This window comes from Bubalus bubalis, chromosome 14 (genome assembly GCF_019923935.1).
Source record: "Bubalus bubalis isolate 160015118507 breed Murrah chromosome 14, NDDB_SH_1, whole genome shotgun sequence".
Lineage (NCBI taxonomy): Eukaryota > Metazoa > Chordata > Mammalia > Artiodactyla > Bovidae > Bubalus > Bubalus bubalis.
Genome location: NC_059170.1, coordinates 40631736 through 40647321, shown reverse-complemented (window position 1 = coordinate 40647321; position 15586 = coordinate 40631736). Strand labels below are relative to the sequence as shown.

General features: G+C 41.1%; 1 protein-coding gene across 2 annotated transcripts; it reads left to right on the top strand.

The window, feature by feature from the left end:
* Positions 1–395: 395 nt before the first annotated feature.
* Positions 396–15224, top strand: LOC102404780 (dihydrodiol dehydrogenase 3-like). 2 transcript variants are annotated; one of them, XM_044927956.2, is made up of 8 exons: positions 408–819; positions 3252–3419; positions 3724–3840; positions 5642–5719; positions 6135–6257; positions 7095–7204; positions 12900–12982; positions 15013–15224. In XM_044927956.2, exons 1-7 carry the CDS (start codon positions 736–738, stop codon positions 12916–12918), a joined length of 699 nt encoding a protein of 232 aa, XP_044783891.2. In that variant the 5' UTR covers positions 408–735; the 3' UTR covers positions 12919–12982; positions 15013–15224. The 2 variants fall into 2 exon arrangements, with proteins under 2 accessions (XP_045018635.1, XP_044783891.2); XM_045162700.1 differs by lacking the exon at positions 3724–3840 and having other exon boundaries at positions 396–819.
* The last annotated feature ends 362 nt before the right edge of the window (positions 15225–15586 follow it).

Genomic DNA, 15586 nt, shown 5'->3' with positions numbered 1-15586 from the left:
CTAGGTACAAGGTATAAACACTCAAGAGTCTGTTTGTACACTGCACATGGTATCCTAAAGCTATTAATAATTAATCTCCTAAAAGTATTTTGCCAAAATGTCTGGTTTCCATATCCTGTTCAGGATTTCACCACTGTCAGATCTGTAAAGCAAGTAATTTTGCTGGTGGGAAATGTAAAAAGGCAAATTTAGCTTCATCTGAAGTTTTGATTCTTTATTAAGAGGTAACATTAAAAAAATGCTTATTAAACACTTTTAGTTTGTGTGATTTATGTATGTGTGTATGTTTGTTCTGAAAGATAGTTGTTTCAATTGATGTTTGATTGAGATTGGGCTTCATAATAGAAAAGTGGAAAACAGTTGCTGTGTGGAAGTTTGGCATATGGTCAATAATTGTTCAGCCAATCTCATCATTACATAATACTTAAGGTTATAGGGAGTTGGTGATGGACAGGGAGGCCTGGCGTGCTGCGATTCATGGGGTCGCAAAGAGTCGGACACGGCTGAGCGAGTCAACTGAACTGAACTGAAGGTTATATGGATTAAAAAAGGAAACAAGTTGTTTAACTCACTTCAATCCTCTTCTTACTCCATGTGTAAGGATTTAATCCTACTCCTTCTATAATATACATGCTAACATTTGACAGAGCAGCTGGTATGTTACCTTTCTGTTATTTATAACTTGTAAAGGTTGAAGAAAAAAATCACTCTGCTTAGTTAGAGGAGCAACAGGCAATGGATCTCAAAAGCCAGAAGGTGAAGCTTAATGATGGCCACTTCATTCCTGTCCTGGGATTTGGCACCGCTGCACCTGAGGAGGTAAGAGTAGTGGTTTGGGGTTGAGATATAAATAGTAGTGGATGTAACATGAGAGGAAGGGTACTTGGGTTGTCAAGCACTGAGCTCCTGTGTGACTCTGGGAGGATCATGTGGTTTCACTAACCAGGCTAGAACCATACCCTGTGAAAGGGAAGAGAGCATCCAGTCTTCACTCTGCATCAGGGTCTGAGGCTGTGCTCACCTGCAGATTACTCTGGGTTCCCCTGCAGTTTCTTTCTCTTTCCCAGCTTGGCACAAGAGGTGAGACTCGGGTGTCAAGAACACTGACTGTAAGCTGCTTCTCTCTGAGGGGGATTGCAGTGGTCGGGTTTCTCTGTGTATTTTATTAGTTCCAGAACTCCTTCCTCCTTCCAAAAAGACATGACCCAGAGAAATATTTGAGGTAAAAGGTCCTGAAGATGAAATGGCTGAAAACTAATGGGAGAGAGTTGCTTTTCTACTGTGGGGTGTCTGCTTGGTCCCAGGCCAGACACATTCCAGCTGTGTTTTACCCTGTACTTCAGTTTCTGCTTGACTACTTCTTCTTATGGGAATTACAGTGTCATTTGAGGGGATACACTACAGTCTTACAGGCCGGGCTTTGTAATGTATTCTTGGGTTTTGCAGTGTCTTTTTATTAAAGTATAGTTTTCAGTGCTTGGACATGAGGGGCTAGTGGACAAGTCTCTGGAATGGAAACCAGAAAGTTTGCTGTCCATCTGGTCTTTAGAGTATGTAGCTGTGACAAGGGGCTGCCTGGTCCTTAAACTTTGTGTCTCACTTCTTCATCTATAAAACAGAAGGAAATATTCAGAGACCCTTTCAAGACAGAAGACAGGGCTTGTTTCCTTGTAGTGCAAAGTGGGATGAGGGGAGGAAATGGACCAGCTATACTGAAGCTCACCGGTTCATTCCTCAGTACAGTCCCAAATACCTGAGTATTTAAGAAAAATCAGGACTAGACCCAACAGAGGGAAGTTAGACAAATTATTCAGATCCTTGAAACAGGAAAGATTCTGAATCACATAAAAAGAAATGGAGTATTATGCAGCATTAAAAACAAAGTTAATCCTGCCATTTGCAACCACACAGATCAACCTGGAGAACATTAAGTTAAATGAGAGAAGCCAGAAATAAAAGACAGATACTTTATGATCTTTTTACGGGTGAAATCTAAAAAAGTGGAATGCACAGAAGAAAAGAGTAGAGGAATGGTGACCAGAAGTTGAGGACAAGGCTGGGAAAAAGGGAAAGATGTTGGTCAAAGGGACAGACCTTCAGTTTGAGATGAATAAGTCTTGACCCCTGATGTTCAGCACGGTGACCCCAGTTAATAATAATGGATTCTATCTTGAGATTTGCTAAGAGAGCAGATCTTTAGTGTTCTTACAAACCCCCTCAAAAGTTAGCTATGTGAGGTGATGGATCTCCCGGTAGCTTGATTGTGATCATCAGTAACAGTGGGTAATTATAAGCAGTACTCACACTACTTTACCACTAGCGCCACCTGGTGCTGGTTGTAAAGAACCTACCTGCCAATTCGGGAGACATAAGAGGTTAAGGGTTCAATCCCTGGGTTGGGAAGAACCCTGGAGGAGGGCATGGCCATCCACTCCAGGATTTTTGCCTGGAGAATCCCTTGAACAGAGGAACCTGGTGGGCTGTGGCTGCTATAGGGTGGCAAAGAGTTGGACATGACTGAAGCAACTTAGCTTGCATGCACTTGTATGAAAATATTGCTTTGTATACCTTGAATACAAAGAGGACTTCCCTGGTGGCTCAGAGGGTAAAGCATCAGTCTACAATGTGGGAGACCTGGGTTCAATCCCTGAGTCAGGAAGATCCCCTGGAGAAGGAAATGGCAATCCACTCCAGTACTATTGCCTGGAAAATCCCATGGACAGAGGAGCCAGGTTACAGTCCATGGAGTCGCAAAGAGTCAGACAAGACTGAGCAACTTCTGAGCTACTGAGTGATACCTTGAATAGATACAGTTTTTTTTTTTTTTTGGTGTATTCTGTGTAGCTTCAGTGGTAGCCAGAAGTCTTAGAAGCTTCCAGCTTGTTTCTTGATGCTTTTACCATACATCTTATACCTTTGTCAATTTCGCTTCAAACGTCTCACAGTATAAATCCTATCCACGACTACAACTTTATGTTTAGTCCATTGGGTTCTAACAGCAAATCACTGAACCTGGAGGTGGTCTTTGGGTCCTCTGATACCTGTGATCAACCACTAATTGCCTGGGGTTGATAAGTTCCTGGGTGTCCATTTAATTACTGACCAGGAACGTTCAGCAAACTGTCATGAGTTCATCACCATGCATACAGAACTACCCAAAGAAAAGCTGAATCTTGGGAAGACTAAAGCTTGTACTTTAGCAATCTTTTAACCATGTGAATATGTAAGTACTACCTTTGTTGCTCATGTAGGTTCCTAAGAACGAAGCTCTGGAGGCAACCGAATTCGCTATAGAGGTTGGGTTCTGCCATATTGACTGTGCTTGTGTGTACCAAAATGAAGAGCAAGTTGGCCAGGCCATTCGAAGCAAGATTGCAGATGGCACTGTGAAGAGAGAAGACATATTCTACACTTCAAAGGTGCTGTGTGTGTGTTGTGCATGTGCACATGTGGGCAACTGATTGTGCCCAGGTGATTATTGTATAATAGGATCATTGTTTGGTGAAGAGTTGTTTGGTGACCCATGTTTATTATTACATTCCTAAAGTATTGGAATTCCCTGGTGGTCCAATGGTTAAGACTCGGTGCTTTATTGCCATGAGCCCAGGTTCCATCCTTGGTCAGTGAAGTAATATCTGAAAAGCCATGTGGTAAGCCCCCCTTCCTCCTCCCAAAATTTCCTGAAGTATTATTAACACAGCTTCCATTCTTTAATCTCTACAGCTTTGGTGCACTTTCTTTCAACCAGATTTGGTCCAACCAGCCTTGGAAAAGTCACTGAAAGATCTTCAACTGGATTATGTTGATCTCTATCTCATTCATTTCCCAGTGGCCATGAAGGTTGCAAATTTGTGTGATTGTTTCTATTTTACTTCTTTTTTTTAGAATGTGTATCAACTTACATGGATGGTTGAATTAATATTTGTCTTAGTAGGTTGTAGAGAGGGTTTCACTAGGGTAGAATCCCCCTGATAATCATTCATGATCATCTTTTTACTTATTTTCTTTGAATCCCTTACACACCTCCCAGAGAAAGGAGTTAAAGAATCTCTCAGTGTCTGCCTTAAAAACTTGAGGAAATAGAAATAGGTGAGTTCTAAAACTAATACAATTATGTAAAGTTTAAAAAAAAAAAAAAAGAAATAGGTGAGTTCTGCACACAGTCCTGAATATGACTCCTGAGTCTCTAGGGATTTCATGAAACAAGAGTTTGGTGCAGCCATGATGAGCAATGACACAATCTTACATCGAATGTGATCAGTTCTTCTCCTCTTTCACCCATTCGAGTTGAGCAGATTTGGTGGTGCTCCATCTGGATGGATCTAAAACTAGCAGACATTACAGGGACTTAGAAACCTTGCCTACACTGTTGCTTGTCTTCATGATGAAGTTATAGACTGCACTTAGACTTTAAGAACTGTGTCATTATGCTGTATTATTATGTAGATGGGAATTTCCTGGCAGTCCAGTAGTTACGACTCCATGCTTCCACTGCTGAGGAAAGCTGAGCTGTGGGAAGGAGTGCAATCCATGTTTGGGGAACTAAGATCCCATAAACATGAGACAGAACAAAACAAAACAAACCCCCCCCCCCAAAACAAAAGCAAACCCCCAATGAAACTACAACAACAAAAAACTGTGTTATTTAGAACTCTTGATTTTAAGTTACAGAAATCTACTCAAGCCATCCTATGCAAAATAGCTTAGAGAACTATGTAGATGGGAAGTCCAAGTCATGGATAGATTTAAGGATTTGCTGTACTCTTCAGAAATGTCTATTTTTTCTATCTCTTATCATGACATTGGAGGCTTCCCTTGTGGCTCATCAGTACAGAACCTGCCTGCAATGCAGGAGTTTCAGGAGATGTAAGTTCGATCTCTGGGTTGGGAAGATCCCCTGGAGGAGAGTCTGGCAACCCACTCCAGTATTCTTGCCTGGAGAATCCCATGGACAGAGGAGCCTGGTGGGCTACAGTCCATGGGGACACAAAGAGTCAGAAATGACTGAAGCAACTTAGCACACACAGACGTCATGGCATTACTCATGATTCGCTTTATTTTTAAAATAAAGCAAATGGCATTTACTCATGAACATTAGTGACATTTTCAACTGGTGGCAAATATAGTCTTGGGGCAGCTCAAGGCTCATGGTCATGAACGTTTGAGAGCATGTCTGGATCTTCCACATTCCATATCAACCTAACGAGAGCCTTGCTGGTTCACATGCCTGCCCTAGGGCATCTGATGCTCAGATGGAAAAGGAAGTCTGATTATCTAGTCATATCAAGATTGAAATTTTTATTCTGGAAATTATGTCATGTAACTTACTGCCTTTTCCAACTCAAGAGAAGCATTTCAAAAGAGACAAGTACAAGGAACAGAAGTCACACAAAAGTCATGGGAATTCCCTTTTAGGACCTAGAAAAACATATTTATTACAACATATACATATATTAAGTGTAAGAGATTAGAATATGCCTCCCTCCTAAAGACATTGCTTACAACTCCATATATGCAAATACTAGTATCCAGAATATTGTAACCCCTACCTCATGGAGGTTTGCTACCTGGTGCCAAGCAGCCAGGCTAAATGTAGAGATATTACTTTGTGACATCTCTAAAATGACTACCTCTATTCCAGCCAGGGGAGGAATTGCTTCCAAAAGATGAAAATGGAAAAATAATATTAGACTCAGTGGATCTCTGTCGCACATGGGAGGTGAGTCTGGGGAGGAGAAAATCAGGGGAGGAGCCAGGAGAGGGGGAACCTCCTTCATTTCTTCCACCTGTGAGAATGGGCTGTGGACCATCAGACTCAGCAGTTCATGAATCTAAGGGTTGTGATGCTGGGGTTTTGGGGAGGAAACCATTGCTGGAATGCTCACAGAGAGGAACAAAGGAGGAGAATATGGGACACTGAAGACAGGCATCTCTTTCATTCTATGTAATATGTCTTCTTAGGGATTTTTCTAAGGAGGAAATGGTAATTGTTGTTTTTGTGTCACAACTTCATTTTTCCTCTTAATAATCAATGCTAATTCTTGATGGGTGACCCTGTTGACAGAGAATTTTCAGCATTTATTTTTGCTCTATTGCCCATTCTAAATGACTGTGCACACCCCCTTCTTCCCTAGGCCCTGGAGAAGTGTAAGGACGCAGGGCTGACCAAGTCCATCGGGGTATCCAACTTCAACCACAAGCAGCTGGAGAAGATCCTGAACAAGCCGGGGCTCAAGTACAAGCCCGTCTGCAACCAGGTGAGCAGCTTGGCTCCTCTCCCTCCTGCTCTTCACAACCTCCTTCTTGCACTGGAGCCCGATGTCTGTCTGTCCTCCCCTCCTGTTCATCCGACCTTTGTGGACAGAATATTCTAGAGGGCAGAGCCTCTGTATGGATGGAATACTATGAATAGAACCCACAATGGTATCTCTGTTCGATAAAGTCTGGGTGGAAAAGCTGGGGAGGGGGTCCTGCTAAATTGTGGTGGAGACTGAGGAAAGGTAAAGAAGGTGAAGAAGGGTTAGACTAGTCACCCAGAACTTAGAGGAAGGTGGTGTTTACCTGAGCCTAAAGGGTGTCCAGAAATGGATGTTGAAAGTGCCTGGGAGGGAATGGTGGACGGGAAGGAGGACCATGAAACATGGCATGGAGTGTAAAGAAAGTTAAATTGGATAATATTGGTTGAAAATTTGTGTGGGGTTTGGATGGCTGAATCCTTAGTCTTAGTGTTTCAGCTTTTCTGGGTCTTCAGTACCGAATATGTGCTGAAGACTATGAAAGTCATCCAGGTGAAAGGCTGAAGTCAAAGGCTCATGGTGATATTAATGATCAATAAAATATTTACTCAGAAACATTTACTCATATGTAGAGCTCACCTTGTAATTACTCAAGCTTGGAATGGTTCTCTCATCCAAGTCTACCATAAAATTAACTTTTAAGCACACTTCTCTCAATTTTTATCTTGATGTTGATATTTCAAGTTTATATTTAAGTTGTAGTTTTTCCTTTAGCATTTTTTTAAACTTTTAATTTTCTGTTTTTTTAATATTACTTTCCCAAATAATCTGACACTCTTCTCTGTTGGCATTCTACAGGTGGAATGTCACCCTTATCTCAACCAGAGTAAACTGTTGGATTTCTGCAAGTCCCATGATATTGTTCTTGTTGACTATAGTGCTCTGGGATCCCAAAGAATAAAAGGATGGTAATGAATCCTAAGGAAGACAACACGGTGTTTACCTAAAATTCAGTTTTTGAGGAAATGGTTTCAATCATACAGTACTCAGTGGTCTGGAGATAACTCTCATAGGCAGGGGGAATAAAAGGGAAGGGTGGACTGATTTCTTCCTTTTATCTTCTCATCACCCAGACAGTTTCTCTACACTGTATTAGCTTGTGTGAAAGAGTTAGTTGCTTGTTGTGTCTGACTCTTTGCGACCTCATAGTCTGTAGCCCACCAAACTCCTCTGTCCATGGGATTTTCCAGGCAAGAATACTGAAGTGGGTAGCCATTCCCTTCCCCAAGGGATCTTTCTGATTCAGAAATCCAACCCAGGTCTCCTTCTTGTAGATTCATCAATTACATTAAAATCTGTACATAATCTTCTAGTTGAGACCAGAAACCCAAGCTTATGTCATGATTTTGCTTATTAACTAATGAATGCATTTCTAAAAATAGATGTTCCAAACCTCACTTACCTTATGTCTAAAATTGGGACAATAATATGCAACTCCTAGGTCTATCATGCTAGAAAAAAATTTCAATTTGAACCAATTATGTAAACATCTCTAGGAGAATAATGATGAAATAAATGACTCATTCTGGGACTACTCAGTTTTTATCAAAGCCTAGATAAGTGACATTAAAAAATTTCCTGGTATTTTTCTTCTTCTCTACTCATGATCTTGATTATCAAAGAAAATCAATAACTGAGAAGTAAATAAAAAATTCCAAGAGTTTGGCAGTCCTGGTCTCAATTCAATCATGAATCTGAATTACATGCAGAACTTTGTAAACACAGAATGGGAGGTGACCCAGTTGAGGTTCTGCTTCAGTTTGTCTTCAACTAAGTCATGGAATTTGTATTTCTAACAAGAACATACAGGTGATGATGAGTGGGGCTGTGGGCAGAAGGCTCCTAGGGAATATCCTTCACGAGGGTCATTCTTTGTCCATCTCTCAAGACTTTCCTTGAGTCAAGACAAGTCACCTGTTCTTCCCTGTGCATGAATGCCTTATGTGTATTCCTGGTAGTTTTCTCCTCCTGATGTGGCAACAGGAAAGGTGGCATGGCTGGAGAGGGTTAACGTTGGACAGTGTGTGTGCTCAGTTGCTTAGTCTTGTCTGACTCTTTGTGAGCCCACGGACTGTAGCCTGCCAGGCTGGTCTGTCCATGGGGATTCTTTAGGCAAGAATAATGGAGTGGGTTTCCAGCCCTCCTCCAAGGGATCTTCCCAACCCAGGGATTGAACTTAGGTCTCCCACATTGCAGGCAGATTCTTCACTGTCTGAGTCACCAGGGAAGACCAAGAACACTGGAGTCGGTAACCTATTCCTTCTCCAGGGGATCTTCCCAACCCAGGAATTGAACTGGAGTCTTCTGCATTTCAGGCAGATTCTTTACCATCTGAGCCAAGGTTGGACAGATAACAGAGATTCATTTCCAGTGTTATTTCTGCAATTTATTCTGTCACCCTGTGCAAATGATATCTTATTTTCTTTGTTCTCAATTGATGAAACTGTGAATTTTTTAGGCTGTTTGGACTGCTCCAACAAAATACCACAGATTGAGTGGCTGAGAAAAAATTGAAATTTCTTTCTCACATTTATGAGGCTGGAGTCTTGAGGTCAGGGGGCTTGTGTGGTTGGGTGAGGGCTCTCCTCCAGGTCACAAGCTTCTCCTTGTAATTTAACATGGTGGAGGGGAAAACAGAGTATTTCCCTGAATACTAACAAGGTTGCATCTTCATATATTTAATCTCCATGAGTTTCTGCCTTTGAGAAGCTCCTCTTCAAGACTTTGTCCACTTTAGCTAGGTTGTTTCTATTTAGACTTCTGTGTGGGAGACCAATATTGTCCCCTTAGAGTAGCTGCACAGAAAACTCCCCAATTTCAGAATTTAATGTAGAGATCAGTTATGCTTCTCTTGATTCTGGGGTTTGACAATCAGCCTGCACTCAACTAAGCTATTGTCCTCTTAGTTGGGCTCTCTTATGCATTTGTAGTTCAGTGCAGAGCAGCTCGGCAGTTCTGCTTTAGCAGGTGGATGTGGCTCTTGTTAGAGGAGCATGCATGCTTCTCTGAATAGTTTTTCATATATGTTTGGCTAGACTGTTGTCAACTGACTTGGTCTTCATCTCAGCCCAGTGCTGTGATCCTGTCAGTGATTAGGGAAAAAATCCTCTTCCTGTCTGGGCTCAGATCTGATTCAGCACTTCTGGGAAATATCACTGTTTAGTGCCACAGGTTACAGGTCAGGCCAAGTCAAGGGGAAGGGAAATTGTCCCCTGATCAATTGTTTCCGTGTTTCCATTTAAATTTGGTTCTGTAATCTAGCTGGAACTGATTATCTAAGATAATATGAAAATAGATACATACACCTTTACTGCTACAGCTGTTGCTAAGTCACTTCAGTCGTGTCTGACTCTGTACGACCCCATGGACTGCAGCCCACCAGGCTCCTTTGTCCATTGGATTTTCCAGGCAAGAGTACTGGAGTGGGGTGCCATTGCCTTCTCCAACATACACCTTTATGTATATTTAAATTTAAACCTAAAGTTTCATATTTCCTCACAGATTTTCATTGTCAACTCTGTCATATATCAAGTGTCCAGAAGTACATTTCTGGTGTCTCTCTTCTATTTAACTATTCTGTTTTCTGTACCATGCTATTAAAGTGAAAATAAGTATGCTTTTCAGAATAATTTTTTATTTTTTAAGAATGTCCTGATTGCTTTTGTTTAGCTCTCTTTTATTGCAAATTTAGTATCACTTTACCAACTTCCAGGGAAGAATACATGCTCAAGTCTTTGGTTCATGTTGCACTGACATACTAGATCATTTGGAGAAAATGAATTTCTTTACAAAATTGAGCTTTCTATATCATGAATATGATATGAATTTTTAATTATCTAGGTTTCTTTAATGTTAAACATTTTTCATAACTTTCTCCACAAACACGTTTACATAAAATTTTTGTTAGATTCAGTCATAGATAATGAATAGTTTGATATCAGAATCTTGAATAGGCTTTCACAGGGAGCCTCCTTCCCACAGTGCTTCAGCTGAATGTTGTCACCCTTAGGGCATGTTGGAGAGAGTTAATCAGTTTAATGTTAGCTCAGGTTCAGGTATTTAGTCAGTTCAGTTCAGTCGCTCAGTCGTGTCTGACTCTTTGTGACCCCATGAATCGCAGCACTCCAGGCCTCCCTGTCCACCACCAACTTCTGGAGTTCACTCAAACTCATGTCCATTGTGTCGGTGATGCCATCCAGCCATCTCATTCTCTGTCTTCCCCTTCTCCTCCTGCCTTCAATCTTTCCCAGCATCAGGGTATTTTCCAATGAGTCAACTCTTCACATGAGGTGGCCAAAGTACTGGAGTTTCAGCCTCAGCATCAGTCCTTCCAATGAACACCCAGGACTGGTCTCCTTTAGGATGGACTGGTTGGATCTCCTTGCAGTCCAAGGGACTCTCAAGAGTCTTCTCCAACACCACAGTTCAAAAGCATCAATTCTTTGGCACTCAGCTTTCTTCACAGTCCAACTCTCATATCTGTACATGGCCACTGGAAAAACCGTAGCCTTGACTAGATGGACCTTTGTTGGCAAAGTAATGTCTCTGCTTTTTAATATGGTATCTAGGTTGATCATAACTTTCCTTCCAAGGAGTAAGCGTCTTTTAATTTCATGGCTTCAATCACCATCTGCAGTGATTTTGGAGTCCCCCAAAATCAAGTCTGACACTGTTTCCACTGTTTCCCCATCTATTTCCCATGAAGTGATGGGACCAGATGCTTTGATCTTAGTTATCTGAATGTTGAGCTTTAAGCCAATGTTTTCATTCTCTTCTTTCACTTTCATCATAGGCTTTTTAGTTCCTCTTCACTTTCTGCCATAAGGGTGGAGTCATATGCATATTTGAGGCTATTGATGTTTTTCCTGGCAATCTTGATTCCAGCTTGTGCTTCTTCCAGCCCAGCATTTCTCATGATGTACTCTGCATATAAGTTAAATAAGCAGGGTGACAATATATAGCCTTAACGTACTCCTTTTCCTATTTGGAACCAGTCTATTGTCCCATGTCCAGTTCTAACTGTTGCTTCCTGATCTGCATATAGGTTTCTCAAGAGGCAGGTCAGGTGGTCTGGTATTCCCATCTCTTTCAGAATTTTCCATAGTTTATTGTGATCCACACAGTCAAAGGCTTTAGCATAGTCAATAAAGCAGAAATAGATGTTTTTCTGGAACTCTCTTGCTTTTTTGATGATCCAGCAGATGTTGGCAATTTGATCTCTGGTTCCTCTGCCTTTTCTAAAACCAGCTTGAACATCAGGAAGTTCATGGTTCACATATTGCCGAAGCCTGGCTTGTAGAATTTTGAGCATTACTTTACTAGCGTGTGAGATGAGTGCAATTGTGTGGTAGTTTGAGCATTCTTTGGCATTGTCTTTCTTTGGGATTGGAATGAAAACTGACCTTTTCCAGTCCTGTGGCCACTGCTGAATTTTCCAAATTTGCTGGCATATTGAATGCAGCACTTTCACAGCATCATCTTTCAGGATTTGAAAGAGCTCAACTGGAATTCCATCACCTCCTCTTTGTTCATAGTGATGCTTTCTAAGGTCCACTTGACTTCACATTCCAGGATGTCTGGCTCTAGGTCAGTGATCACACCATAATTATTATCTGGGTCGTGAAGATCTTTTTTGTACAGTTCTTCTGTGTATTCTTGCCACCTCTTCTTAATATCTTCTGCTTCTGTTAGGACCATACGATTTCTGTCCTTTATTGAGCCCATCTTTGCGTGAAACGTTCCCTTGGTATCTCTAATTTTCTTGAAGAGATCTCTAGTCTTTCCCATTCTGTTGTTTTCCTCTATTTCTTTGCATTGATCGCTGAGGAAGGCTTTCTTATCTCTCCTTGCTATTCTTTGGAACTCTGCATTCAAATGGGCATATCTTTCCTTTTCTCCTTTGCTTTTCGCTTCTCTTCTTTTCACAGCTATTTGTAAGGGCTCCTCAGACAGCCATTTTGCTTTTTTGCATTTCTTTTCCATGAAGATGGTCTTGATCCCTGTCTCCTGTACAATGTCACAAATCTCTGCCCATAGTTTATCAAGTACTCTGTCTATCAGATCTAGTCCCTTAAATCTATTTCTCACTTCCACTGTATAATCATAAGGGATTTGATTTAGGTAATACCTGAATGTTCTAGTGGTTTTTCCTACTTTCTTCAATTTAAGTCTGAATTTGGCAATAAGGAGTTCATGATTTGAGCCACAGTCAGCTCCCAGTCTTGTTTTTGCTGACTGTATAGAACTTCTCCATCTTTGGCTGCAAAGAATATGATCAATCTGATTTTGTATTGAGTCAGGAGTGTCCAAAGGCAATGTGTTTGGAAAAAGAAGATTTTTAGTTTGTTTTCTGTCACAAGTGATTCACTTAGAAAGATAAGGGACTGATGCACTGTAATGTTTGTGAGGTGAACAGAGAAAGAGGTATGGGAAGGAGAGGTGAGAACTCAGCAGAGGGTCCCAGGTTGTTCTCCTGGAAGCTGAGGACAGACACGGCTTCCCTGCCCCCTCCTCGTGTCTCTATCCAGCTGGAAAGATCTCCAGCCCCAGGGGGGAGGCTGTCTCCTTGGGGGAGAGGTTAATGTGATTGTTCCTTCCTTCCAGGTGTTTAACTTTGAGCTGAGTCCAGAAGACATGAAAGCAATTGATGGCATGCACAGAAATATAAGATATAACGAGATACTATTGTAAGTGACTTGCAGATATTTCACACATACACTGTTTTCTGTAGCAGGCAGGTCAGCAGGAGAACTAAGCTTTTCAAAAGCTTAATTCTGGGAAGATAGTCCTGAATTCCAGTGTAGGAGTAAACCAGGGGCTTCCTGCAGACCTTAGACCAGAGGTTTCCTCCAGGGCTCCATCTCTGACCAACAAAAATGTGACTTGGGCCCAGGACAGCCCATCAGTAGAATTCCCAGACATCATGGTGATTTCACTACTTTGTGTCCCTAATCCCTATGCCTAGTGTACCTCCTCTGAGGGTGGAGGGACCCAGGAAACACAAAGGGCATAGTGCCTGAATCCCACTATTCTTTCAGGGACCTGTGAACATGTTTCATCTTTAATTCTTTTTGTATCAGGGGAAAATGATTATATTAATAATAGCTATATAAGAATGAATCCATCATGCATTACATTCATGTTTTGTTGTTGTTCAGTTGAGAAGTCCTGTCTGACTCTTTTGCAACCCCACGGACTATAGCCTACCAGGCTCTTTTGTCCATGGGATTTCCCAGGCATTTCCCTCTCCAAGGGATCTTCCCAACTCAGGGGTTGAACCCATGTCTCCTGTATGGGCATTGGGTCCTTTACCACTGAACAACCCGGGAAACCCGTGTTGATGTTTGCCCACGTACACTCGTAAAATGTCATGTTAATGTTTTTCTGGAGGGGATCCAGGCAGGCCAATGTGCATCAGTGCTCAGAAGTCACAGGGGGCCTACTTCAACCCCCTCCCCTAAGTGGCTGATGGGTTTTCTCCCTAATGGGCATTTCTTCTCCAAGACATTATTCATTTATTTCAAATTGATCTCTTCATTGGCCTTTTCCCCTATTCCAACTCCTATTTCCTCATCCTTATAATTTCACAAAACTGAATTACAAGTAGGTCATTAACTGACCCTCCAGTGAATGACTTCTGTGTCCTTAGCAGGACACACCCAGGGAAGATCGGCTGGGTGTTTGGTTTTCTGAGTCAACACTTACCCTACTGTAGCTTCTGTCCATCAGGGCTACATCCCTTTGGAAGCCCCTATCACCTGGACTTTGACTTAGTCACTAACATGCGACTCTAGCTGCCTAATTCCTGAAGAAGGAGATCAGGATTGAAGAGACAAAATAGAAATTTGGGAGGGAGTTTTCAGAAATGAGAATACAAATAATGGCAAAATGAAGATTTAATTTCAGTTAAAGATCTCAAAACTGCCCTGTTGTTGCAAAGCTATATCATGATTCTAAGAAAAGATATGATACATGGAAAAAACGCGGAAAGCTCCTCTTCTGTACTCAAAGGCTTTTAAGTTCTCAAGGGCTTTTTAATTCCACGTTCTCCTTCACTGGGCCGTGAATGCCTATCTTTGTGGGCTCAACTAAATAGCACAGCTCCTGGAACATGGAATTGCTAAAAATGCACTTTATAATAAATTGAATTTAAAAGGACACATTAGAATGAAAAGTACAAACATGGAAAAAAGGAAAACAGCAGTAATACTAATTGCGAATAAGCAGTGTTTTAATATATTATAAAGTAAGAAAATAATGATCCCACTTTGTGCTGTGCAATTACTGAGGTGTACGTGGTATCTCTTCAACAGATGAGAAATTCCTTAAAGGAGACACCTGAATTTTTGGGGGTTCTCAGTATCTGCTTATCCATGCATGTGTGAAAAAGAGTAGCTAATTTGTTCACTGTGATTCTTCTCATCTAGGGACAGAAGTTCCACCTGTGTCTGAAATGATGCCCACAGTTAGTCCCATGTCTTGTGCTCTCGTATAAATTGTAACCCGAGTCAAACTACCTGTCACTGTGGAGTGAATATTACACATGAATGTGCCATGTGCACATGGAGCAGACACCTGCATGTGTGCTTGTCGGGGGAGAAGGAGGGACCTGCTTGTAGATTTAGAGTTTTAGCCCATCCTGACCACATTCACAGAACAATGTTCTCTATGACAACATGGCTGATTTAATAAATGAATCCTCCTTCTTCTCTTTCAGTGGCGTTGGTCACCCAGATTATCCATTCTCTGAAGAATATTGACTCTCAGCTCTCACCGTGGTTCTTTGAGAATGTCTTGCTTCTAAGGCAGTGAAGAAGATTTTTGTACTTTGTGAAGGTGCTTAAATGAAGTGTCAGAAATTTTGAAAGCTTGCTTTTCCTTTTAAAACATTTAACACTTTATGAAACAATAAAGACTTCAAAGTAAGAATACTTCTATTTTCCTGATAATTAAGATAATACATACAAATTACAGAAAATTAGGAAATAGAGGGCAAAGGATCAAAAATAAAAATAAGCCATGGTTAACCATTTTAATAATACTTTGGTGCACTTTCCTATATAAATGTGAGTTTTTATTTACAAAGAGAAGGAATCTTCAATCTACAGGGTGTATACTTATGTTTTAACTTAGCATAATTATCTTGGTAAGCTGAAAATATGATTTACAAATTCAGCATTATATTTTGCTTACTATAAGGCAGCAAATCTTTTTCATTTAATTTCTTGTCTGCCTAGAAATTGTTTTATCAATAGATATTAATTAAAATGAGACATTCTTGAGTTGATAGT

Coding starts and splice junctions, on each gene's coding strand:
- LOC102404780 (XM_044927956.2), top strand. CDS start 736: ATGGATCTCAAAAGCCAGAAGGTGAAGCTTAATGATGGCCACTTCATT. Junction 820..3,251: donor GCACCGCTGCACCTGAGGAG/GTAAGAGTAGTG, acceptor TTGCTCATGTAG/GTTCCTAAGAACGAAGCTCT. Junction 5,720..6,134: donor ATCTCTGTCGCACATGGGAG/GTGAGTCTGGGG, acceptor CTTCTTCCCTAG/GCCCTGGAGAAGTGTAAGGA.